Source organism: Coturnix japonica, chromosome 2 (assembly GCF_001577835.2).
Source record: "Coturnix japonica isolate 7356 chromosome 2, Coturnix japonica 2.1, whole genome shotgun sequence".
Classification (NCBI taxonomy): domain Eukaryota; kingdom Metazoa; phylum Chordata; class Aves; order Galliformes; family Phasianidae; genus Coturnix; species Coturnix japonica.
Window position 1 is genome coordinate 73662 of NC_029517.1, and position 25898 is coordinate 99559.

The following is a 25898-nucleotide window of genomic DNA, read 5'->3' on the forward strand; positions in this document are numbered from 1 at the left end:
ATCTAGTAAAGGTGTATGTTTGGTGGCCCTGCTGGGCAGGGGGGTTGGAGCTACATGATCCTTGAGGTCCCTTCCAACCCGGGTAATTCTGTGATCTGTGTAATATCACTTCTATTTAATAAATGTAATCTCATTTACAGAAAGGGTGGGGATCCTTTGTGGTTAATTCCAGAGGTTTTTGTGAAAGACAAAAAATCTTAGTGCGTGAGTTTGAAAACATCACGCAGATCATTGACAGTATCATGAAATCTGAAGCAGATTTAAGAAAAAGTTAGCTTTTCTAATCATCTTTCATGTCTTCTGCCTTTCATAGATGGAGGAAAAGAAGGGACAAAAAAGGCTCTACACATGATCTGGTATTCAGAAGCAGCAGATTTTATCACATTACTGAGATACCATCTTACTCAAAGGAAAAACAAAACAAAGCAAACAAACAAACAAAAAAATATAAATCAATACATTGAAAAAGAGTTTTTCTACCTGGAAAGGCTACAACGTTTGTGCAGGTCATAAATCATCAGATTCTTGACAACACTGGCAAATGGGAAAGTTGCTTACTTTTATTATGAGTTGTAATGTCTGTTGAAAGTCATTCAGTACTGAAGACTGCAAATTATTAAGAGGAAATTCAGAAATTCTGTTCCATCCAAAATTTACAGATGAATATTATAGATTGCCTTGAAAGAGATGCCGTGTCTAAAGAGGAATTACCTGTTGGAAGTACTTGTCACAGTTAATGTATTCCTTATCATGCGAATCTTGCAGCTTATTTGTTTTGATGTACTGCCAGAGAGCCTGGATGATAGCTGATCGGGTCTGCGTGTGTATCCCCAGCAAACGGGCTAATCGTGGGTCCAGCTTAAACTGTGGAGGCTGCAACCAAATGAAAAGGAGAGAGATGGCAACAGAGAGAATAATAGACACCTGCATAGATAAGAGTTTTACCTTTAATTTTCTGGGCACTTTGTTCCACAGGTGAAGTACCCCTTTCAGCAGTGGAAGTCACATAAATAGAAATTGCTCAGATGTGCACCACCACCATAGAAAAACTATGTCTAGTGTTGGCAAAGAAAGAGGGACACTGCACATGTGCTATGCTAACAGGCTATCTGGATCATGTGCTTTAGGTAATGAGTTGCACGCAGTGTCAGAAAAGAGTTTTCCTCTTTACTTCTTATGCACAATTTGGCTTTAGGGAGTAGACGACAAAGAGGAATGATCCTGCCTCAGAACTACTGGAGGTGAGCCACGAATTCAAGACAATTTTTCTGCTATTTCTAATAATTGATCAACTGCCTCCCATCAAGAAACTCCCTTGGCACTCTTTTGTTTCACACGTTTCCAAAATTTTGCTGCATATTAAAAAACGCACCTGATTACAACTTGTCAACAGAATCTATTTCTTCTCCTGACTTCTGTGGTACAACTCTTCAATTACCCTGCTTGACATTTTCAATAATATACATTCCTTAAGTATGCTGGTGCCTCTACAAGTGCACACATATTCATAATTGTACACTCTTCAGCAAGGATTAAAATCAGACTTACAACAAGACAAAACTTCAGGGTACGAAAACATACTTAAAGGCACAAATTTTTATGCTAATGGTGATCATAGCAAACCTAACAATAAGGACTGCCACTAAACCAGCACCTCAGTTAGGTCATACACTCTCTAAAATTAATAAAATTTTCTATTCTAGGAAGACTATCCTAACTTTTTCTCTTCCTTCCTTCCTTCCTTCCTTCCTTCCTTCCTTCCTTCCTTCCTTCCTTCCTTCCTTCCTCCTTTCTCTTCCTTTCCATCCTCCTTCTTCTTCCTTCCTCCTTCTTCCTCCTCCTTCCTTCCTTCCTTCCTTCCTTCCTTCCTTCCTTCCTTCCTTCCTTCTTTCCTTCTTTCTTTCTTTCTTTCTTTCTTTCTTTCTTTCTTTCTTTCTTTCTTTGTTGTTTTGTTGTTTTGTTTTGTTTGTTTCCTGTGACTGGAATCAGGAAACAAGACTACAAAGGAATTAAGCTTTGCTAGCTCTGAAGTGGATCTCTTACTTTGCATGTGTGTTCAGTACAGACACTTCAAATATAGAACTACTACTGATAAAAGAGAGGAAGCAGGAATGTTGAACCAGTCTTGAGAGCAACGATAAGCCTATTCCACAGCAGGCAATGTTTTATGCCAGATTAGAGTGATGGTGTAACCAAAACTTAACAACCACTGAAAACTGTGAGGTCTGCTCTGACAATACTCAATACAGCTGCACAGCTGGTTCCAGTACCTCCAGCAACATCCATTCCTTTGAAATGCAGCATACAGGAAACCTCCCCTTCACATGCCTCTTACCTTACTATTGAGCAAGAAGTCTCTAGTGGCAATTTATATTCTTTCTGCAGGTGATACTAATCATCATCGTGCCAAGAAGAGTATTTTGACAGACTATAATAGAAACTCATTTCATGTGTCCTCTTAATATTTTAAATAATCTGTCAGTTTGGTATAATTATCATCTCTTTGAGCAATGTGACATTCTGTGTCCACGTTTATTGTTTCTTGATGAATGTATGGGATAATTTTACTCTGTTGCAGTATGCCCTAACAGGTGTATTTTCCATGACAAAAGCATTCACTGACCTGGTAATCGAGCATCAGAAGGACAGTGCAGCGCACACTGACATCACCAGGTCTTTTCACCTGGAAGCCATCGGTCTCCTGAGTTGTGGGAGTTCTGTGCCACTGCCAAAAACAAATAAATCAATAAATAAAGTGAATTAACAAGGTTAGTCTTTTTTTCACTGATGCAGAAAACTCTGTGTGCCCATTAGTGGTGCACCTTGCACAGAGCTTCAAACGAAAACAAGACAAGCAGTAAGCCCTCAGAAATCCTGCAACTGAAAATCAAACCAAACCAAACCAAACACCTACATCATTTCTTGCTCTGCCCTCATAAGGCTGCTTTGGCACACAGTCTGTCAGGAGAAATGTGCACACTTTTTTTTCATTACATGCATTCTTTTTCTAAGAGGCAAACTACATCACTACTACACCTATGTTTTCATACTATATAGATTCTGTTAGTAAACATTCCAAAAAAGAGTGACATTTTGAAACCTCTGATAACACCACAATTGAGATAATAAATTCAATGTAACATAAGCAAGGTGGGTAACAGACACGTAGCTGTTTATCTGTGTTAATACAGCATATGTATGAAAAGGTGCATGACTTTCCTACCTCCACAAGATGGTTGTCAGGTCCGTAAAGGTCTTTGTCCAGTTCAATGACTAAACTCTTAAAAAAAGATGAAAACTTCCGTTTCTGTTTGCTGAGCTGTATAATCAGAAGATACATAAATGTTTTAGACTGCATATAATAGTCTGTGTTATGTGCTTTCTTCTCAGGCTCTTTTCTCATACAGATCAGTGTGACCAGTCTAAACGAGTTTTCCCTCTGAGAAATGCGGAGAAACGTAAAAATCTAGCAGTGATAGGAGAGTACACGGCAAGGGAAAAAATTTCCTTGACTCTCTTAATCTTACGTCAATGAAGTCTTGCAATGAGACCAAGGTCACTGCATGCCTTTTAAATTTGCATTTTTTCATAAATGCCAAATTCTCTGTTTAAATTCTCAAATAGCAGCAGGTCTTACAGATTTGTATACGCTAAGTATCTCCTTTTACATTTTACCTTTCATCTAATTAGTAGTATTTGCTGTTTACTCTACAGTTCATATTGTCTAATTAAAAGCTGGGAGGTCTATGATTACATAATCTCACTTTCTGGACAATACACTCCACAGTGTTTCTTTCATTCATAGAATCATTTGAGTTGAAAGAGACCTCTAAAGGCCATCAGGTCCAACTCTCCTGCTGTGAACAGAGAAACCTACAGCTCAGTCAGGTGCTCAGAGACCCATCCAGTCTGACCTTAAATACTTCCAGGGACAGGGCATCCACTTTCTCTCTGGGCAACCTGTGCCAGTGCCTCACTACCCTTATTGTAAACAACTTCCTTATATCCAGTCTAAATCTCCCCTCCTTTAGTACCTGTTCTGTCCTTAAGTCTGCTCTGTTTCCTGCTGCTCCCCCCAACATTACCCTTATGGTTGTATCACTCGTTCCTTCTGGACATACTGCTTTTCTAGCAGCAATAAACCAATACTGCCATTTAGAGATGTCTTGACCAAGTGAATGTTCTCTGTAAAGCCCATCACCCTGCAAGACAATCTCTCTTTGCTGGCCCCACTGAAGCACAAGTAAGTCATACATCATCCAGGAGCTTCCCCTCCACTCGAAGCTCCCATGATGCGATGCTGCCATCAGAGTCATCAGCGTCAGATTTTGCAGGATTAAATGTGTTGGAGATATAAAGTCTCAGCTTCCGCTTTTGCTGTTACACAAAAAGAGAAAAGGACATATCTAGGTTAAGTCCAGCATTCAAGGTAGCCACAGCGAAAGGCTTTCAGTAGAGAACTGGCATGTATACGAATATGTTGTAAGTAGAGAAAGAGAGGAGGCTGCAGGGCAAAACCTACGAGGGCTACAGATCCTGTACTTCTGGATTAGTTATTTGAGATGTCATTCTAAGAAAAGCACCATATAATGCACTTCCTTTCTAGATACTAGCTAGATTGCTAGAATTCAATTGTACATCTCCTGCTACATTAACATCTTTCATAGTTGAATCAGTTCAGATTTGTAAATAGCATTAAAAGATCCAGCTAATGCTGTGAATTACATGCCCTGAGCCCCTCTTACCTCCACCAGTCTGGTACAGTCTGGTATAATCCTCAGCACCCTCCTGCCCTGACATCCACACTGGCACATCCCTGCTTCCTAGGGATTTATTCCATTTCACTTCAACCTAACACATTGCAATTCCAGTTCTATCTATGTATATAAGCAGTCTTTTTTCTTAATAGCTCCTTCTGGATGCTCTACTGATATTTTACTTCTATTCTCCTTTGATTTCCAATGGCATTATCCCCATTCTTCTTTTTATCCTGGCAACTCCTCTCCTCACATTTGCCCATATGTTGTGGAATTGTGTCTGTTTTCTCCAAAATCTGACACATCAACACTAAGATATCACTACTCTGTAATAGAAGGAGGCCTTGCTCTCATATGAATATTTGATATATCTTCCTTTCTCTTAGCTTTCAGTTTCTAGCTTCCTAGTAAAGTCCTCCTAAAACTGAGTTAATAACAATGACAAATTCCACTGTGAAATACAAAAGATCTCTCCCTCACACTGTCCTGTTTCCCTTTGCTCACCCCTTAAGATATTTTTCTTTCTTTCAATTCACACACAAGTCGGATGCAGTTTACATTTCATGACTGGCCTCCTGCTGGTCCCTATACTTTTCCTGCCCAGTCAAAGCCAGAGTCTGGATATAATTTGTTTCTCCTGCACCTCTCCCTTTGATGTACAGTCTTCAATACTACACAATGAGTTGTCTTTCTCAAGTTTAACAACATAATCTTCTCCTCGCTGTAACCCCTACGATTCAGCCCTCTTCTTATACATTGACATCAGAAAGGAACTTAGAACAATTAGTAATAAAAATTCTAAGCAATGGCTGTCTTTAAAGCTGCAGATATCACTGACATCTGTAAGTATGGCAGAAATCTGAGCCTTTAATCTCTGCCAAAGGAAGACATTCAAAATGATAAGCAAAATAGGTTGTCTTTAGATATTGATCCAAAAGATACTAAAAAATAACAACTTTCCATGAAGAATCATTAAAAAACTTTGCTCAAGTTAGGGTAAATGACACCTACTGCATTTGTTGATTGAAGCGAGTGCAGGCTTGATTAAAAGAGCTCAAGAGCAGTAGACAGAGACAAAAATATTGACAATGTATTTGTTCATTGTCCCCTAAGAGTATCCCTTGGGTGCTCTATCTTTAGAATCCAGCAGAAGGAACAATGGAAGTTTCTTAGAATGAATGGCAAAGCTCAGAGATTAAGTGCTGTGGACACAAGTCATTCTGAGCAGAAACAACAACTAAAACAATCAAAAAATCTTGTCAGAGAGATCACTGAACTGCATAGAAAACTCAGCATTTCATAAAAACTGCAAATTCCTTTCTGTCAACAATCTGATAACAATTCCTCAGCCATCTCAAAACTTGAAAATGGAAAGAATCTAAATCTACAAAACCAGGGAGAGACAGTTAGAAACCGTGACTATATTCAGATACCAGGTTCTTTCCGAACATACAAGTGGAGAACCTGGGAGTGAATTGCTTAGTGTGAGGCACTGCAGCTGCACACAAGTGTTATAAACTTGTTGCAAGCAGCTGTAGGACTGGAAAAATTGGCTGCTGGGAGTGGCTGCTGACAGTGGTAAAGTGGGCTGGCAGGTGGCTGATGCCATCACCCTGCACCCTCAACCAGCCTCAGAGAAAATCAAAGCCTCCTTGCTTCTGAGTAACACCACAGATGTCGCCCATCTCAGCAATGCAGCTGTTCACAGAAGATCAAAGAAATACAAACAGGCTCAGTGTATTCTATGCACTGTCTCCAATCAACAATGTTTGAACCATCTCCCTCAAGACTCTCTCCAGAATAAATAATCTTCCAACATGGAAAAAACAAACAAACAAAATACAACAACAGACCAACGAAACAAAGCCTGAACAACACTAGGCTCTAAGTCTGTGGCTCTAAAGAGCCTGTGAAACTTCCATCTTCAGAGATTTTCAAAACTCAGTGCGGCCTTGAGCAGGAAGTTGAACTGGACACAGTCCACAATTCTTCCTTAACCCAATCTTTTCTGTGATTCAGTGAAACAGTATTAGAGAACTGATGAAAGTATCATTTCAGTAGGATAAATTAATAGGGAATTGCTGAACTTGATCTGGTAAAAATCATAAAAAAATTCACTTATCCTTTTCTTACGAGTCATCCTTTTAAAAGCGATTTGAATGTATATATTTTTGCAAGATCTTTAACATTTTTCCATGATTAATTTTTCCCATTACATGTTTTGTCATTCCACAATTTTAGATTTTGATTGAAAACTAATAGGAAATGTCATATATTTCTTCATTATTCCACTCTGAACTCTTACTTTCCTCTTTCTAGTCAATCTAATACAAAGTTATTCAAGCAGTATTTCTTTTCCATAAGCTATATTCCATTTATTAAAGACTTTCAGAAGATATAGCTAGTAATATCCACAGGATTTCCTCCAACGTTTTTCCATACACATTGTTCCCCATGTGCTTATTCTTAGGAGCTTTGTGTGATTCCTTTCAAAATATCTTTGTTAACAGGGTTTTTACTAGAAAAATCATTCCGGCACTTAAATCAAGGAGGGTTTTGGTTTTTTTTTTCCTTTACATCAGTCCAGGAATTTTTCTTGACATACCTTCATTGGCCTCTTCAGTGCTTCCTGAATATCCACGCGCTTCCGCATAATGGTCTGGTCTAGTTTGCGTTCAAAAGCCAACAGATCCATGTAGGCCTGGGACTCAGGAACCAACTCCCGGATCTGAGAAGGAAGGAAGGAAGGAATACCCAAGCGTTGGAAGCAAGAACATGCTATGTTCCAGAGCAGTAATACCCTTTCTCAGCCACTAGACAAATGTGCCCAGAAGTTGTTATCCCAGTGATGGTAAGTTTCTAGAGGGGCAGGTTTCAGTGGCATAGTACAGAATGACTGAAAAGCTGGAACATGGAATTAGAGCTAATGAGCTTTGGATCCACAAGGCTGGAGCCCCTGATAAACTCTTCAAGAGAGCCTTAGCCACAAGTAGCCTGGCAGCCACTGTTCTTGGAAATGCTAAGTACTTCAGATTTGTTCTGCTTAAGTTAAAATGTTCTCTCTAGACTGAAAGTAAAGGCTAGGTATTCATGTTGTTTTTAGTTTTTTTCTTAATAAAAAGAAGTGATATTCAAGCGTTGCTTCAGTGGGGCATGGAGCCCCTCTTTATGAGGAAAGAGACCTAGAACTGCTCAGCCTGGAGAGAAGACCTGGGGGAGGAGGTGGGAAGGGGTGAGCACATTCTTATCCTTACAAATATTTAATGATCAGTAGTTGATGAGGCCAGGCTCTTTTCAGTGGTGCCCAGCAACAGGACAAGGGGCAGTGGGTACAAACTGGAACACAGGAAGTTACATATAAACATGAGGAAAAACTTCGAGTGTTACACAGCGCTGAAAAAAGGCTGCCCAGAGAGGTGGGGGGAGTCTCCTTCTCTGGAGATATTTGAGTCCACCTGGATGCTTTCTATGCAGTCTGCTGTAGGGAACCTGCTTTACTAGGGGAGCTGGACTGGTAGATCCCTTCCAACTTCCACAGTTCTGGGATCCTACAGTCCTGTGATAAGTCAAAACTACAATTTAGGAAGGCAATCACTGTTACCATATCTTCTTGGCTGATGTAAAATTGACCTAAATATTTAAGTTTTGATATGACCAGAGATGCTGAGTCAACTTACGTTCTTGCTAATTTTTTTTCTGGTATTTTATATATTAGCTAAACCATATTAGCTGTAAGAAGAAAATCCCTTCTTATTCACCTTATTTTAGAAAGGTCAGCAGAGAATGTGACAGAAGTAGGTTAGGAGGGAAAAAAAGAAACAAAAGTCGCCTACTCGGTACAAGAGAGACTTGGTCATCCTGCAGAGAGTCCAGTGAAGAATCATGAAGGTGACAAAGTGACTGGAGCACCTATTCTACAAGGAGAGGTAGAGAGAACTGGGACTATTCAGCCTGGAGAAGAGAAAGCTCAGGGGGATCTCATCAATGTCTGTAAATACCTGAAGGGAGGGTGCCAAGAGGATGGAGCCAGGCTCTTCTCAGGAGGGTACCCAGTGACGGGACTGGAGGCAACCAGCACAAACTGGAATACAGGAATCTCACTGAACAGCAGCAAACATTCTTTATGCTAAGAGTAAACGAGCACAGGTTTTTTGTAGGTATTGTAGAGATACTCCCCTTCTTGGAGATACTCAAAAGCTACGCTGACATGGCTCTGGGTAACCTGCTCTCAGGGCTCCTGCTTGAACAGGGGAAGGAGTTGGACCAGGTGACCTCTAAGATCCTTTCTAACCCAAACCATTCCGTGATTCTGTGTAAAGAGAAAATACTTAAGATCTGTGTGCCCCGGTGGCGCAGTGGTAGGAATGCCGCATTGCAACACCGGTGGCCCTGGGTTCAAATCCCCCCTGTGGCGCAAGTGGTAGAAGTGCCGCTACACAGAGGCTCGAATCCCAGCGGGTTGGACTCGATGATCTCTAAGGTCCCTTCCAACCCGCACGAGACTATGAGACTATGATACTATGATCTCAGTCTTGAAATAGACAAGTATACCCTTGCAATAAAAAGTCAGTTCTTAACTGAGAATAAGTTAAGCAAGCAAGCCACAAAAAAAAGGAAACTCTAATTAGTATAAAAATACTCTATTGGACTGCCACGTCAATTTTTATGGTACTTCAGCTTCCAGCTATATAATTAAAATATTCAACTGTTAGAGTATCTGTTCTATAAGAATTAAGAGCAAATTGGTACTCCTGTTTTGCTTTAAAATGAGAAGTCTGAATTTTTTTTAAGACATGAGCATGTATGTGAGAAATACCTGGCAAAGATGAACAGGCCGAGGCAAGAGAGCTTCCCAAGTGTGGGTACAACTTCAGCACTTTGTGCATATTGTGTACAAAGCTATTTCACTTCACAAGATAAAACTCCAGGCTTCTTCTGGATCAATATCAGTCGTTCTTCTTTCATATGAAGAGCTACTAATGACAATTGCTCCATGGTGTTGACACAGGGTCAGTTGACATCAAACCTTCAAGCAGTGGGGAAGCTACTCACAGTGCTGACCGTAACTGGCCTATTCACCTAGCCTGTTGGTATTAGGGAGCCTAACAGGTTCCTAGTCAAATCATCCTGTTTTATAATCATACCTTGTCCATATACATGTTAACTATGCATTGCAAGGACATAAGGACTACTGCAATGAGTCATCCCAGGTATCATTCTCTCCCAGTATTGAACCCCTGACAGCATTTGAAAGTTTATCCTTTATCACCTACAACAGCCTAAGGTATGGCGTTTCAGAACCTCTAGGGTCAGTCTGCAAACTAATTCATTTTATTCATTTCGAACCTGCCATTGGTTTGTTTCATTTGAGGTCATCTTCTTGTATGGTTGGAGCAGCAGTGGACAGGATCTCCCTGAGCACCTTCTCCACACTGCTCATACATTTTTCAGAAGTTGATGGTTCTCTGTCATCCCTTTCTTTTCCAAGATGAACAATCACTCCCTACTGTATTTACACTGATGAAGACTATCAAATAAATGTCTCTTTCAATATTATTTGTTTATTCTATTTGAAATGCTAGAACACCTGTACTATTTGCAGCAAGACTGATGCTTTTGAAAAGAAACCATGGAGCCAAATAAATGTTTTGCTTTTATTCCACGAAATTCTGTTCAGCTTTAGCTGAACCATTATATTTTTAACTGCTTGTATTCTACTCAGTGTTACTATCAGCTGAATAATAGAAGAACGTGAATATTTTTAGGAGCAAAGCACAAGGAGCAAGCACTGCTCTGAAAGCATCAAAGAGTTGCCAGACAGCTTGCAGAATAAGAACAATCAGGAAATACTTCCTCCCTGTAGTGAATATAAACCTTGGCAGGTGAGAAAATACCCCCATGCCACTATCTCATCCCACAGAGGGCAAAGGCTTCCTCAGATCCTTCAATGCAGAGCAAATGAATCATGTTGTACTTGTTTAAAAAATTGTGGACACAGTTTCAGACTTTTACCTCTGAGTCACAGCACAGTCAATTCATGAACTCCCAGGCACACGATGAAGCAGGGAGCTCACCTACACAGCCCTCCAGTACGAGCATATCCTACAGCTGTGGTACAGCCACTCCTGTTGGTTCTCAAACTACTGGAGATGCGACATAATGAAATTTCTAATAAGTTTGTAGAAACGGTAATTATCAATAAATATTTCTACATCTCTTACCACGTGAAAGGGAAAATGTACTTCTTACTTCCTACTTCCTATTTCCTATTCCATCTATAACCATCATTTAAGAAAGCATACACTCCAAAATTAGCCAACAAAGATAATACTGCATATAATTCCCTGAATGCAAGTGGCTGCAGCTTGAGAAAACATTTGGGAGAATTATATGTACTTTCCTCTGTTTGCATTCTTTTGTGGGCACATGCTACAGCTGCAGGGATGGCAGGATACTGAGCTAAAACAAAGGTCCACTCAGCTCACTTTTGACTGCTCTTATGGTCTTTTGCTTTCTCAATGTAGTATTGGAATATTTTGGGGGAAGCATTATAATGATCCAATCCCATACTCTTTCCCAATTTTGCCTCAAGAATGAGAGAATAATCGAAAGTAAGCCCCAGCAGTAGAACATCACAACAAATAATTTGATCTGTTTCTCTAACATAATAGCTTAAAAAGAGAAAGTTACTTTTGAACTGCAACCAATAGTATATAATTCATTTTTCTGTTTTCTTCATAGGTAACTGAGACTCAGTTCTCTTGGTGTATATGTGATACGGGTCTGCACAACCTACAGACTTCCTTCTTGCACTTTCTCCTTACTGAAAAGCTCACAACTTTTCATGTAAGCTTCCTCTCTTCTACAAGAGTTTCAAGTATAAACACGTGAAGAGTACTTCAAGACCCGAATTATCTACTCTGCTCTTTTTCTATTTCAAGAAGCTATAAAAATTACCTAGCAGCAACTCATCATCTGATATTTTGAAGCATGTATGCTAAATCCTCTCTTCTAATTATATAGATAACTGAAACAAATTAACATTTACATTAGTAAGGCAGGGTTTTTCTAGGGGCTGAGGCTCTTTTTCTTTCTATCGTGAAAATTCAAATATTTCAAAAATTTTAGAATAAGAAAATAGTTATTAATTTCTGTGCTTTTATTCTAGTTTTCCATGGACTTATTTTGTATTGATTGTCACCAAAGAATGCAAAAAAGTAGAACTGGGGCAGTGGGGACAGTAAGCAGGAATAGCATAATGAGGAAGGCTTACAGCTTCCCTGTAAAAGCTGCACGGTATGAATGTGCTTGTAAACAGCTACAGCTTATGAAACAAATAGATGGAATCCAAAGTCAGTGAACAGTTGCAGCACTACTATTGGTTGGACAGTGTTGTGGTTTTGTGATTTCTCTCGTCGGTATTCCACATCAGAACATCATGCAGAACAGGGGCAGTTAAAGAGTTCATGTCATGGTTCTGAGTTACCACCATTTTGGGCATTTTGGGTTCCTGGAGGGGAGGGGCGGCATCCCTGGAGGACTTGGCGCAAGGAGGAAGAGGGGTGGGACTCCAGACCGGACCCCAGCCGCTCTCTGCCTCTGGCCATCTCAGTTTGCCATGGAGCAAAGCATGTGCTGCCCTCGCACTGCCGTGGTTTGACTCCTACTTTGGGTGCTCTCGTCTCATTTTGTTTGATTTGGTTACATGTAGTCAATTCCCGTTCCTCCTCAGATCATTGCTGTTGTGCTTTCTCTTTGTTAGAATGTTCTGCTGGCTCTTTTCCCGGGCCTGTGTCCCCGTCACAGACTGACATCTAGGCACAACCCCATGACAGATAACCAAAACATCATGGGATAGCTTCTATGACTGGCAGAGCGTGATGTCTTGGAAGGCAGTGAGGACCAGTTGTACACTACACAAAGGCCTCACCTAAGAGATGAGCGTTGTGCTAGAACAGCTGAGACTGTGGGATGCATCTCCTACAAGCTACACGATCAAGGAGGAGACAGATCCTTTGAGGCATCTTAAAAATGCTCCATTGTATCAGACCTTCATACTTACAGAGGACTTTAACCGCCTTGACATCTGCCTAAGGAAAGCACAAGGCATAAGCACTAAGGAGTTTTCTGGATTGGATTGATGGCAATTTCTTAACACAGGTGACTGTGTGTTTTGCTGAACCTACTACAAAAAGGGAAGGAAGAACTGGTTGAGGATATGATGATAAAAGGCAGCCCTGGCTGCAGAAGAAGAATGAGACAGTGGAGTTCGGGATGCTGTTCAAAAAGAGCAAGATCAGGACCTCAGAAGAGCAGGTTTTGGCGTATTAAGGTATTTGCTCAGAAGGATTCCATGGGATGACAGGGATCCCTAAAGGACAAAGGAGCTCACGGAAGGCGAGCTGACCTTCAAGGACAGTCTTTTCAAAGCAAAGGGGAACAATCCAGACCAGTGTGCAAAGTTGAGAAGGCCTGGCAAAAGATGAGCAGTAGTAAGAAATCAGTAGTAGGGAATTCCTGAATGGCTTCAAATGCAGGGAAAAAAGAAAACAAACAAACAAAAAAAAAAGTGCATGGAGATGGGAGCCAGATCTTGCAGCTTCTTTTGAAGTTTCTTTTGGTATACATGTGCTCCATCCTTGTGGCCCACTGTGGGCTTCACTCCAGTACATCATGTTTCTTTCTGGAAGTCCAGGTGTAGTTTCACAAGTATGGCATAGCAGGGAATAGCCTCTTTCCTAGACTGGGCTAATACAGTCCAGCGTAATACAGCAGGCATATCAACTGCATCCTCCAGGTCAGTGATAAAGGTGCTAAACAGAACAGCTGACAAGACAGATCCCTGTGGTACAAGGCTTATCCCTGTCTTCCACAATGGGTTGTGTGACCCATTGGACACTATTCTCTAAACACAATCATCCAAATATATTTCAACTAGTATGGTTGTTGACCTGACTAGACCAGAATGTACCCACTTGAATATAATATAATGGGAGAAAGTGCTGAAAAATCTGCAAAAGCTAAGATAAATGAAATCCATCCACTGCTGTCCCTTGGTCACAGATCCAGTCATCTTATCAGAGGAGGCAATCAAGTTGCTCAGGCAACTTGATTTACCCTTCTCCTTCACATGCTTGGAAATGTATTTCAAAGGGGACATGATCAACAATTTCCCAAGGATCAAGGTGAGCTTGATTAGCCTGCAGTTCTTTGGATTGTTTTTTTCCCCCTTTTGTGAGAATGGGCACAACAATTGCTTTTCTCTAGTCACCAGATACGTGTCCTGCTTTCTACAGCGCTTCAGAGATTGGCCTTGCAAACACCTTGGCCAATACCATCAACAACACAGATCCAGTCTGTTGAGTTTCATGGGCTTGTATGGGAGAAGTTCCCTCAAGTAATCCCTGGCTTAATCCCTGTTCACTCTTGGCTGCTCCTCTTGAATGTGTTCTCTGATCATAGTGGTATGGCAGACATTGTTAGTGCAGGCTGGGACAAAGTAGGCTTTGAGTACTTCAGTCTTAATTGTTTCCATTATCCCTGTATCACCTAGTTCACTCAGCATCAGGCCCACCTTTTCTTTGGCCAGCCTTTTATTAATAACGTGCCAGTAAAAACTCTTCTTGTTGCTCCAATGATTCCTGCAAGTCTCAGCTACAGCTGAACTTTGACATCCACAGAATAGTAGAGGTTGGAAGGGACCTCAGGAGATTCTCCAGTCCAACCCCACAAAACAGGTTCCCTAGAGGAGGTTGCACAGCATCCAGAGGGGTTTGGAATATCTCCAAAGAAGACAACTTCCCCACCTCCTTGGGTTCTGTCCCAGGGCTCTGCCACCCTCACAGCACAGAAATTCCTCATGTTCAGATGCAACTCACTGGGCTCCAGTTTGTGCCTGCTGTCACTTGTCCTGGTGCTGGTCACCACTGAACAGAGCCCGGCCCCATCCTCCTGACCCCCACCCTTCAGGTATTGATCAGCACTGATCAGATCCCTCTCAGCCTTCTCCAGGTGAACAGCCCAGGGCTCTCAGCCTTTCCCCATCAGGAGGTGCTCCAGGCCCCCACCATCTCTGCAGCCCTCCACTGGGCTCTCTCCAGCAGTTCCCAGTCTGCCTGGAACTGGGGAGCCCAGCACTGGTTGTACTGCTCTAGATATGGCCACCCCAGGGCAGAGCAGAGTGGAAGATCCTCTCCCTCTGTGCAGCGTATCCCAGATGCCATTGGCCTTCTTGGCTCCTAGATCACAACACTGGCTCATTACCAACCTTCTGTCCACCACGACACTCAGGCCTTCTCTGCAGAGCTCCTTTCCAGAAAGTCAGCCTCTAACCTGATGCATGTGGCTGTTCCTACTCATCTGTAGGACTCTATACTCACCCTTGCTGAACCTCGTAAATGTTCGGCATTTCCTGGTACTACCCCCTACATGCCCAAGCAATATATCTAAATTCCTCCTTTGTAGCCTATCTCTCCTTCCACCTCCTGTGTGCTACCTCTTGATGGTGGAAGTTCCACTCTGAGTTTCCAACTTAGTCCAGCTGGGCTTCTCAAAAATCTTAGCATTTTTCTTGGTATCTGGATGAACTGCTCTTGCACATGAAGGAAGCTGTCTTGAAATACTTGCCAGATTCCCTGTGCCACTTTTCAGAGTTGCCTCCCAATGGGATTGCACATACCTGTTCCCTGAATAAGACAAACTCTGCTCGTTTACAGTCCATGGTTCATACTTCACCTCTCCCCTTTCTTATTCCCTTCAGGATCTGGAACTTCATTATTTCATCTATGCTACTGCTAAGATTGCCATTTCTTCCTTACGAACAATTAGTAGATCCGGACATGTTTCACTTCATCCTGGCACAGATGGAGAAGAAGGTGGACAACAGCCATGCAGCAACCAAAAAACAACAGGAGAGCTATCACAGTATGAGAGTAGAGCAGAGTAATCCCTTATGGTGGTCAGTGAACGGCAGCAGGAGTCGACTGTTTATAAGGAGAATGAAGAGAGGATAAAAAAGAAAGGACAGCTGTATGAAAACCCATCAACACAGCTAGACAAGAAGTCCTCTGAAGAATCTGGGAAGCACTGAGAAAGACAGTAACTAACAGTGAGAGGCAAGCCTGCCACCAAAGGAGGCATAGTTTCCTGTTCTAAAGTTGCACTCCACTCAGCACGCTAAATAGGGAAAAGAGATGCACAGCTGTGGAGACAGAAGAATTTTCAGTAAAGCTTGTTGCATTAGAATGAGTAGGCATAAAAGCTGAAGAAACAGAACAGTGAATCACAGTCACAGTGTCTGGAAAAATACATAATGACTCAGAACTAAGAAAAAGATTAACAGTGACCAGAAGTAATGAGAAGCCACAGCCTGAAGAAAGAAGAATAGTCGGATGTGCAGTCATGTTTCCCAAAGGGCAGTTTGTGGCCTGAGGTCAAAACTGAAGCACACCTTATAGACTCAGGTCACAAAGGCCATGTCAGCTGATGATATCTGTATAACCAACTATGAATGAAAATGCCTATGAACTTTTCTGTAATTTAATGAGGGCATTAATGACCTGAGAAAAAAGAAAGGATCCAGAGGTAAAGAAAGCAGGGTATAGCATGTCCTGTGGCTCAAAACTGTAATTAACGTTGAACATACTACAGAAATCTCTAAACCTTGTTATGATACAGTATGTCAGCCTAGACTTAATGAAGTCTCTTTCTGTTCGTTAAAACTGCATTTAAGACAAAAGATATTCAGCAGATACAGTCTACTTCATTTAAGTAAAGCATTTAGCATACAGTCATGAATGGAAGCGCTTTCTAAGACTGAAAAAGTGGGGATCAGAACAAAAATGATGTGGCAAAGAGAAAAAAAAAAAAAAAAAGAAGCAGAAAGTACCTCATGGAGTGATCTTGAAAACGATTTTATTCAGAAAACTTTATTAAGAGATCTAGCATTAAAAAAAAAAAAAAAATTAAAAAAAAAATGGAGAGGTAGGCTAACAAAACCTAATGGTAAGTTTGGGTTGTATTGTGAATACATGGCAGAAGATAGTACAAAGAATATAAGAAAGCTGAGAAACGTAAAACAGAAATGGGATGAAATATAGCATTACAAAGCACAAGATCGTGGTCCTCAAAGTCTATACCAATAGTTCCTGCTGTGGCACAGGAATTCATCACTTGCAATAAATTGAAATACTTATAAGTATTAATCAGTCATAGAATGATTACATGTTATATCACTGTGGTAAGGCCTTAAAAAAATAAATAAATAAAATCTAATTCTAATGGGCATCACTTGCTCTTTTCAGTGGACATAAAAATGCCCCAGTGCTTTTCAAGTATTGGTGATACAGGTGATCTGGAACACCATGTATAGACAGAGTGAACAGGACTGGATGTGACACTGGATGGACTTCCTCTACGGTTCCGTAATATTTTCCTATGTGCAACAGTTTGGTAGGCTGGACTGTTCTTATACAATTATATCTACATAAAATTAAGTTCATGTCAAACAGCTGAACTGCAGTAGAAAAGCAGCTCCATCCAGCTGGCGACATGCTCCAGCCAAAGCACAGTCTTGGTAAAGGAACCTGGAAGTCCCGCAGCTGGTTAGCTTTGCAGCTGCCCGACTATCACAGCAAATAACCCTGAGAACTCTCCTCTTTTTCTATTATAATAAGATCATTCTCAGGAGTAAAATGTGTTCAGTGTAACACCTCTCCCCTTCACAATTCACAGGAAACACAAGGAAGAGTCTGCAGAATGCCTGTGGCAACAAATGCTGACTGGCTGAACATCACTCAGGAAGTAGCTTTGGGAAGTTCTTCTTCTACCCCATGTTTCATTTCATTCCTTATCCACAGTGCAAATCTTCCACTTGACAGAACACTGATTTGCACAGCATTTCACTATGTCCTGAGTGGTGAGAATAAGGAGGTTCTGATACACTTGACTGTGCCTAATGAGGTACTTTAATCCAGACACAAACTCATATTACTGATATCATCACATCAGCTGCACTGATATAAACTCCATTACAGACAGGACTCTAGAAATTTGTGTTGTCTTATTATTGCATTAGTTAAAATTACTGGCTGATGGTAACAAAGGCAATGAAAGATGGGAAGACTTGGTGACACCATGGCTCTGAATGGTGCAAGCACCAGTGTAGCTTTTTGGCTTATGTGAAGGTAGGCTCCATCTACTGAAACTTATCACAGATTTGATAAAGAGGTATTAAGTCTTCTATTGCCAGAGAAGTTTGTTTACCCCTGTTTGAGACCTTTGCATCTTGTAAAGTCACCAAATAACAGGAAAGAAAAAAAAAATACAAGCTTTTAAATAGACATATGTTTAAAGTGTCATCCATAAAGGATGATCGCATCTGAAAAACAATTTGTGAGACAGACAAGAATTGTAGCTTTCATTCTAAGAATGTACAGACTCTAAGAAGGAATGAAGCTTTAACACACCATGAAGACTGCAAGTAGTTCAAAGCTTTGGACTGCCTGGTAGCCTACTCCTTTCAAGATAGCAGCATGAGAAAATGAATGGCTAACCCATGAGAGACTGTACTATCAGAGAGCGGCAGTGACAGGAAGTGAAAATTTGCTATTAGGTGTATCAAAAAGGGCTCATTTCTTCAATTGGTTGTAACTAGGTACTTTCAGAATGTCACAGAAGAGAACCTGGAGGTTGCTGTAGACTTTGGGTTTACACTAGTAGTTGAAAGACAGGCTTGAAGAGGAGAGCTACGCACCTATGGAAAGAATTCTGAGCCCAGAAAGAGCAACAGAAGCCAAAGAAACTGGGACTACCTTATGATGAGTGTACGTGCTTTGAAGACTCAAGGGTCTTGTCCTTTGGGACCACAAAGGTTTTAGGGGAACTACGCTAAGGAGGGGACAGAAACAGAGAAGCCTGGGAATAATGAAAGAGTAATTCTTGTGTTTAAAAGGGAAGTGGAAGATTTAAGCACTGAGGATCAAGCATAGTCAGCAACTAAAAGATAGACATATCTGCAGAGATAAGAGAATTAATAACTGTCTGAATAACACAGGCCTATTGAACTCTGCTGTTTATATAGATTCTAAGATGCACCTGCAAAAATTAGAATCTGTCAGGTCTACTGGGCCAGGGAGAACTAAGAACAAGTCCACCTCCTACAAGCACAACTGCACTCTGAACCAGCCTCAAAAATTGATCAAAAGCATCTTTAAGCCTCAAAGGGCCCCAGCATCAAGTAATGTACTTCGCAGTCCAGCACCACTGTCCATCCAGCAAGTGGCAGTGCTGGCACAGCTAACCCAGCACAAGAGGATGACACAGGCCAGGCTGCACCCCACACTCCCAGCCCCCAGCCCCAGCCCCAGCCTGGCTCTCTTGACTTTCACCCACTGCCTACTTACTTTTTAATTAGATTTTTAAACAAAAAGTGAAAGTCTTTTCTAAAATCCCTCTAATTATGCTAAGATGCTGAACTGATTGTGAAGGGAATAGGAAATGAAAGCGACTCACCCTCTGAGGGAGAATTTTGTCAGCCATCTTCCTCCTCTTGGCACTGTACATTTTTTAAAGAAAAAAACACGTTACCATGGTGACAGATCTAGGAGTAACGAGGCCACCTGCTAAATTATCCTGACATCTCCACATGCTGGTGCACAGCTGTGCATGCATCAGCAAAAGGGTCTCACCCATGCCCAGGACCTAGGACCCTTTCTCTCAGCAACCTGGGGAGGTAGTTAGCTAAGAACAAATCAGGGCAGTCTGTTATGCATCTTGGAAAGAAGTACGTAAGTTCTTTGATCACAGCATCTTCTACAGTGCAGAGCAGCAATGCATGCAAGTACATGTGCACATGTCATCCAAGGATGCAGAAAGAGCATGTTGAAGGACAGCACGTGTGTGGAAGTGTGCACAGACACACCTATGTCCATGCACAAGGAAGAGGTGAATGCCTGTAAGCTGAATGTGAACCTGTTCAAATGCATCTGAGTATGCATTCGTTTATGCTCAGAATTGAGTGGCAGTGTTCATTTGTGTTCAAAAACACACATATTTATGCACCCTTACGTATATACTCTCATTTTAGTGAAATGAGTGACTTACAACGCTGTCAGTTTATGTTTCCATGCTTGTTCATCATTCATGTTATGAATGTCAATGCAAGAAGATAAACGTGTGCCTGTAGTGCATATGCATAATGTGTCCATGCCCATACACAAGCACATTTATAGATGTATGCTTTTAAACACACTCCTGTGTTCGTATGCATGCAGCCAAATTTGTATACGCCTCAGAAATGGTACTGCTGGGAAGACTGCCAAATACACTGTATTTTGAATCTTCACATTCTGAAAAGCTTTTGCTCCCATCAAACCGTCACCTCGCTTTCTCTAGCAAGGCCAAGGGGAAATTCAAGCCTCCCTCTTCACCTCCTTAAGTTGTGAGGCCTTTATCTTAAGCAGATTAATCACTCCATCTGTGACACAGACAAATGAGGTAAAGACAACTGTCTGCTGCTGATCTGCTACGTCACAGGGATGCCCTTCCTCACAGCTTTCATCCAGGAATTCTGTCATCAGCCACGTCCACATCAAAGCTGCTTCCACACACACCAGTGTGGCAAACTCCGTTCTTACATTTGCTAATAATAAGCCTGGCCTGAAATACCAGATTCTTCCCCTAACTCGGAGGAACTCTTTGTGCTTGGAGGTGAACACTACATCCTTCCTCGGGCAGAAAATTTATGCACACAGTCACACACAATTTCACAGATGAACAATGGCCCTTTTTCAAAAGTACAGAAATAATGGGACCAGAACGTGACACGGGTTTAAACCTCCAGCACCTTCTGCGACTGATCAAAATCAAAACTGCACTGCAACTTTTCACAGGTTCTGGAGCAAACTCCATTCTCCTGGAGAGAAGTGGGATACGCACTCGCAGCAACCCCAAAGGCTTTCAGCTAACTACCAGAAACAAACAAGGTGACAAAACCCCAACAGCCTGGCTCTGAAAAGTTTTCCACGAATCTGCTACAAAAAGAGATTTACCTGCTTTCTGTCCTGCAAACCTGTCAAGAAAGCAAAATTACACTTTCTTGTCCCTTTTTTCCCATAGAACACAGGGTTCAATTAATCCCAGAACGGGACCCAACATTCCAGAAAAGTTTGCCTGAAAAAATAGGAAAGTTTCAATGGAAATGACAGGGAGGTGGGAACAAACAAAGGGAAAACACTGAAAACATTATCTGGAGTGACAGAATGGCAGAAGAAAAAGAAACTTCCCTGAGTACCTAACATGCATTGGTGTAAACTAGACTCACAACAGTAGTGATAATTGCTACAAGTGTTGAAATTAAGAGCGGAGAGGGAGGGAGGAACTGCTTCCTTTTGCAATTTATGACATTGACTTTTAGGAAACAAACTATTCTTCTTTAATTATCCCTGGAAACTGGTTAGTGACTGAAGTTTAACTTCGTCATCCAGCTGTGGCAGTATTTCAGGTTGTATCTATCCCATTTATTTGAGGGCCGGGCGTTCTTGCATGCAGTTTCCTGGAGGATCTCCTGGGAGGTGCTGTGGAATGCACATTTTTGCTAGTGCACAGGCAAGGCCTTCATGACGCACATGCATCTCATGCTGCACCCACACACATTCCTTCTACATTTAATTCTGTTGAACCTTAATATATTAATACTCTCACGACTTGTGTCCTTTCCAGATGCATCCAAGACATAAGCATTCTCAAGTATGGATTGCTGACCCAAGGCTTGTACACTAGACAGAGCAGGGCTTCCAAAGCACTGATTTTAGGAAATCATGTTTTACCTAAAACTGGGTATGACGACACCACTAGAACACTGTATGATCCTATACCCATAAGAACCTTGCAAAAGGCAGTCAAACCTTGGTGACTGCACCCTATCAGGAACTGGCTCACACCTCTTAACACAAGTATCATGCGGTCTAATAAGCTGCAGAAATAAATTAGAAAAATATTTTTTAAAGACAGAATGCAATCATCACTGTACAAAGTAGACGTATACATGAAAGAAAGTTCCTTAAAAAAAAAGAAATACTCAGATTCTAGGACAGATCTCGTGTCTTTCTCCTTACATGCTGCAATGCCTACAAAAATCCCAAGTTTTATCACCACTCATCTGAGTGACCACAGTACAACTATTCACATTACCAACAAAAAAAAAATCTCTTCCACTTGTCTCTTGTTTACAAACAAATTTGTTAGCCAGTCAGAGAAGCTATAGAGAACAGATAACAATACAATAGTTGCATTATACTGGAAAAGTCATTAACCTTATGGGCTAAACACGATGGCCAGCTCTATATCCTGATATACCTGCACAGTGAAAGCATTTTATCTGCAGAAACAGACTGTAGTAAAGGTTGTCATCTTTAAAGACCATTCCTAAACAAAGTATGGAGTAAAATTTACCATACTTTTTCCTGCCTTAAGAAACTGTTGCTATATAAATCTTCTTGTTTGTCTTATTCGATCTTAAAGCTCTTACTTATTGCCAAATAAAGATTTTTTTCCTCAATTTTTTTCCCCACCCTTCCTTTCTGGAATACTCACCTCCTAGTTCGGCTCTGAGTAGCTTGCTGCTGCTGCTGCACTTGCTGCTGCACCTGCTGTTGTTGGACCTGCTGTGGTACAGTACGTTTTCTTGTTGTTTCCATCACAGTCTGGGGCATCCCAGGTCTCACAGAGGGGCTTCCAACATATGGAGGGCCTGGGGGACCCATGGGAGCCCCCTGATGGGGCATTCGAGCTCCTGATGGCATCCCAGGTCGCTGGGGAAGAAGCAAAACAGAAGAAAGAAAAAAAAACAGTTTGTCCCCTGCTTCTCCAGCTGCAACAATATTTGTCCACAATCAGATTCTAGCTCCCACAAGTTCCCCATTTTTACCAACCTTACATATAAGCAGCAACACAGAGCACAAGAGATCTGAATTGGAACTCCCTGGACATCATAAAGTGGAACACAGTGATAATGGAGACGGGGAACAGGTGAAAAATACTGGACATGGGAAAGCACTCAGTGGTCAGTAACAGTCAGGCCAGCTTACAGCAGAGAGCTCTAACTCCTTACCAAAGCTGACATGGCATGCAATACACAGTTCACATGCAGTCCACATGCAAATCAAAGCAAAAGCAAAGTGACTTCCACAGTACTCTAGATTTTGAATGGACCAACTGGATGCTTTGATCAGTAGGGACACTGTAACATGCAGAGCTGAACTAAGGAAGCACCGCAGCAAAGCATTCTCCATTGAAAACCTTTGCCTCCACCTACACTGGAGAGCACCACGAGTTCATGATGTGACCAGAACCCTTCAAGAAAAGGTCACGTCTCTGATCAAGAAGAAAAAGAAAGTGATGCTTTGCCAGCAGCCCCTGAAGGCATCCTAAAGTCCAGACATTTATACTGACTGCAGCATGCTAATGGAATCTCCCTTTAGGTGAGACTGCAAACTTAATGCTGAACATGGCACTCAGCAAAGTTGATGCCATACTGAAGATTATATTCCTCAAGGAAAAACACCATTAAAATAATTGCCAACTGGAAAAAAGTAATTCAAAACAGAGGGAAAAGCTTAGTTTCCCTCTAAGAATCGAAATATTTATTACAGATCTTTATGTATCTGTGAAAATACACAATGCACACAAACACATTACATACATTTGAACCAATATGTAAATAAAAACTATCACACACAGAAGTCCTTTAGATTTCTAAACAAGGACAAGTGTAGAGTCCTACACGTGACCAGGAATAACTGCAGTATCAGTACAGGTTGGAGGCCAAGCTGCTGGAAAGAAACTCAGCAGAGAAGGACCTGGGGGCTGTGGTGGCCAACAGTCAACCAGTGGTTTGACCGCAGGCTGACCATGGGCAGCAGCGTGTGCTGGTGGCCAAGGAGGCCAATAGGACCCTGGAATGCACTGCAGAGAGCGAGACCAGCAGGGCGAGGGAGGTGGTCCGGGCTGTGCACATGGAGGAAAGAAGGCTGAGGGGGATCTCTGAGCAGTGCTGATGGGTGTCTGAAGGGAGAGGACCAGGGGGAGGGGGCCGGGCTCTGTTTGGTGCTGCCCAACGTCGGGACAAGGAGCAGCGGGCACAGAGTGCAGCCCAGGGAGTTCCGTCTGAATGTGAGGAGCAATTTCTGTTCTGGGAGGGTGGCAGAGCCCTGGAATGGAGCCCAGAGAGGTGGGGGAGAATTGCCCCTACAATTCTGTGAATCTGTGTGACTCACTCTACAAATTCTTCTAATGAAACTATGAGGCCATAGCATCTATTATTGATAAATAATTGGTTACAGAATATTAATGAGGTAAAAGTAAATTATGACAATAATCTTAATTGAGCATTTCCAAGAGCTCTGCAAAATCATGAGCAGCCTGGAGAGGGCAGATGGAGACTGACTGTTTGCTGTCCCATCTGGTGCATAAACCATAGCCAGAAGAGGAATCTACAAGGAGCCAGGTTCATAGACAAAATGGGGTGCTTTGCCACACAGTGGGTAGCGAGTCTGTGGAATTGCTTTTCAAAGAGATGTTAAAGACAGAAAATATTTTTGGCTTAGAAACTTCTCTGAAGTATCAACAGTTGAAGACTGAAAAAAAATGTGGGAAAAGTATTCCAGTGGTCACTAAAGTGGGACGTGTGCACCCCCAGGGTAGGCACAGTGGGATGCAGGAAGTAAAGGTTTTTTGTACCATTAAAAGTATTTTTTAAATTGAGATAATTTCATCTTTGTCTAGTTTCTTTTTTAATCTCTGTTCATAGTGATCCATTAGAAATGATAGGAATGCAAGACCAAAATGGTTTGGAGACCGCTGCTTTGTACAGCGCCCTGTCTTTGCCTACAGTAGCCATCTGCTACAGTTGCTGTTAGACGTAGCATTGCAGGCCCAGGAGAGCCTTTTCTGAGCCAGAAAAGCTGCTCTCATGTTATGCTCCAACTTACATTTTACAGTAAAAAAAGCACCTACTATGGCTGCAAACCCTGAGCAACAGTGCTTAGCTGCATCTCCAAATTAGTAACCCGTGTCCTCTGTAGTTCCCAAAGCCCCGGCTCAGTGCCCTCCCAGGTCATTACAAGTCTTAGATATTCCCTGTGTCTGGATGCCTAAAGGAAAAGGAAGGAAGAAAGAACGGAAATGATCACCGAAGAACCAATGGTTATAATTGGTTTGCACAGAGAGGGAAGGTTGAGGGAAGACAGTGCAGCACAGCCAGCCAAGCGGGCTCCAGCAAGTATTCACAGAGGGGACTGAGTATGGGTATGGCTGCTGAGAACAGAAGCAGCAGGAGGCAGCAAACACACAAAATGGAGGCTCTGTGCAGAGCTGAAAACATTTTCTCTCATAAACATTGAACTATGAAGACTGCTGGAACACAGCGGCTCCACCCTTTCCCACTTTCTGACCCAGGCAGATGCAGTAGAAACAAATGGCCCAGAACAGGCTTCACACTTGAGCTTGTATTTATGATCTTTCTGTTGTCTGTCAATCTACAAATTGTGGCCCTCTTCCAAAGAACAGGGCCTGCTGTTGCCTATCGATCATCCTGGGACATCTGACATACATTCAGAAGAGTGAAGATCCTGGGCATGGCCATCTTATGTTTCATTCCCCACGGAGGCTGACTGGCCATAGGGATCACACTGCAGGCACACTGTTCTGATTCCATAAAGAATACTTTAAAGACAGGAGAATGAGATCAGCAAGCCAGGCCTGATCTTGATCAAAGTCTGACATCTGTGAACTTCTTTCATTTTCCTTCATTAATATATTCAAGTACTGAAAGGACAAAACAGAAGAAGGAGTCAGCTCTAGCAAGTGCTGCAGCATTGTGGACAGCTCATCTGACTCACCCCTTCACGTGCCTCACACCTTCCCTTAACTCCTCATACTCTCGAACCCTACATCATATGTAGATAACCCTATGTACCCATATGTAGATAAATATGTAGATAGATATGTAGATAAAATATTCCTCACTGTGCAGTGTACATTTCCCCACTGAAAACCTACCAGGCACCCAACAGAGATGGAAATGCTTTCTCTATTTAAACCTTCATAAAAAGAGTACTTTATCTTACCTAAAGGTTGGTTTTG

The 25898-nt window shown here is 41.8% G+C and overlaps 1 protein-coding gene across 1 annotated transcript in view; it reads right to left on the reverse strand.

The window, feature by feature from the left end:
• SMARCD3 (SWI/SNF related, matrix associated, actin dependent regulator of chromatin, subfamily d, member 3) overlaps positions 1 to 25898 on the reverse strand; it is a 59290-nt gene that overhangs the window by 24256 nt on the left and 9136 nt on the right. Inside the window, exons 2-8 of the mRNA XM_015852799.2 lie at positions 22350 to 22567; positions 19269 to 19311; positions 7363 to 7485; positions 4255 to 4377; positions 3224 to 3319; positions 2624 to 2725; positions 712 to 873 (exon numbers count right to left, since the gene is read on the reverse strand). Coding sequence (XP_015708285.1) covers positions 712 to 873; positions 2624 to 2725; positions 3224 to 3319; positions 4255 to 4377; positions 7363 to 7485; positions 19269 to 19311; positions 22350 to 22567 — 867 coding nt within the window. The remainder of the gene's footprint in view (positions 1 to 711; positions 874 to 2623; positions 2726 to 3223; positions 3320 to 4254; positions 4378 to 7362; positions 7486 to 19268; positions 19312 to 22349; positions 22568 to 25898) is intronic.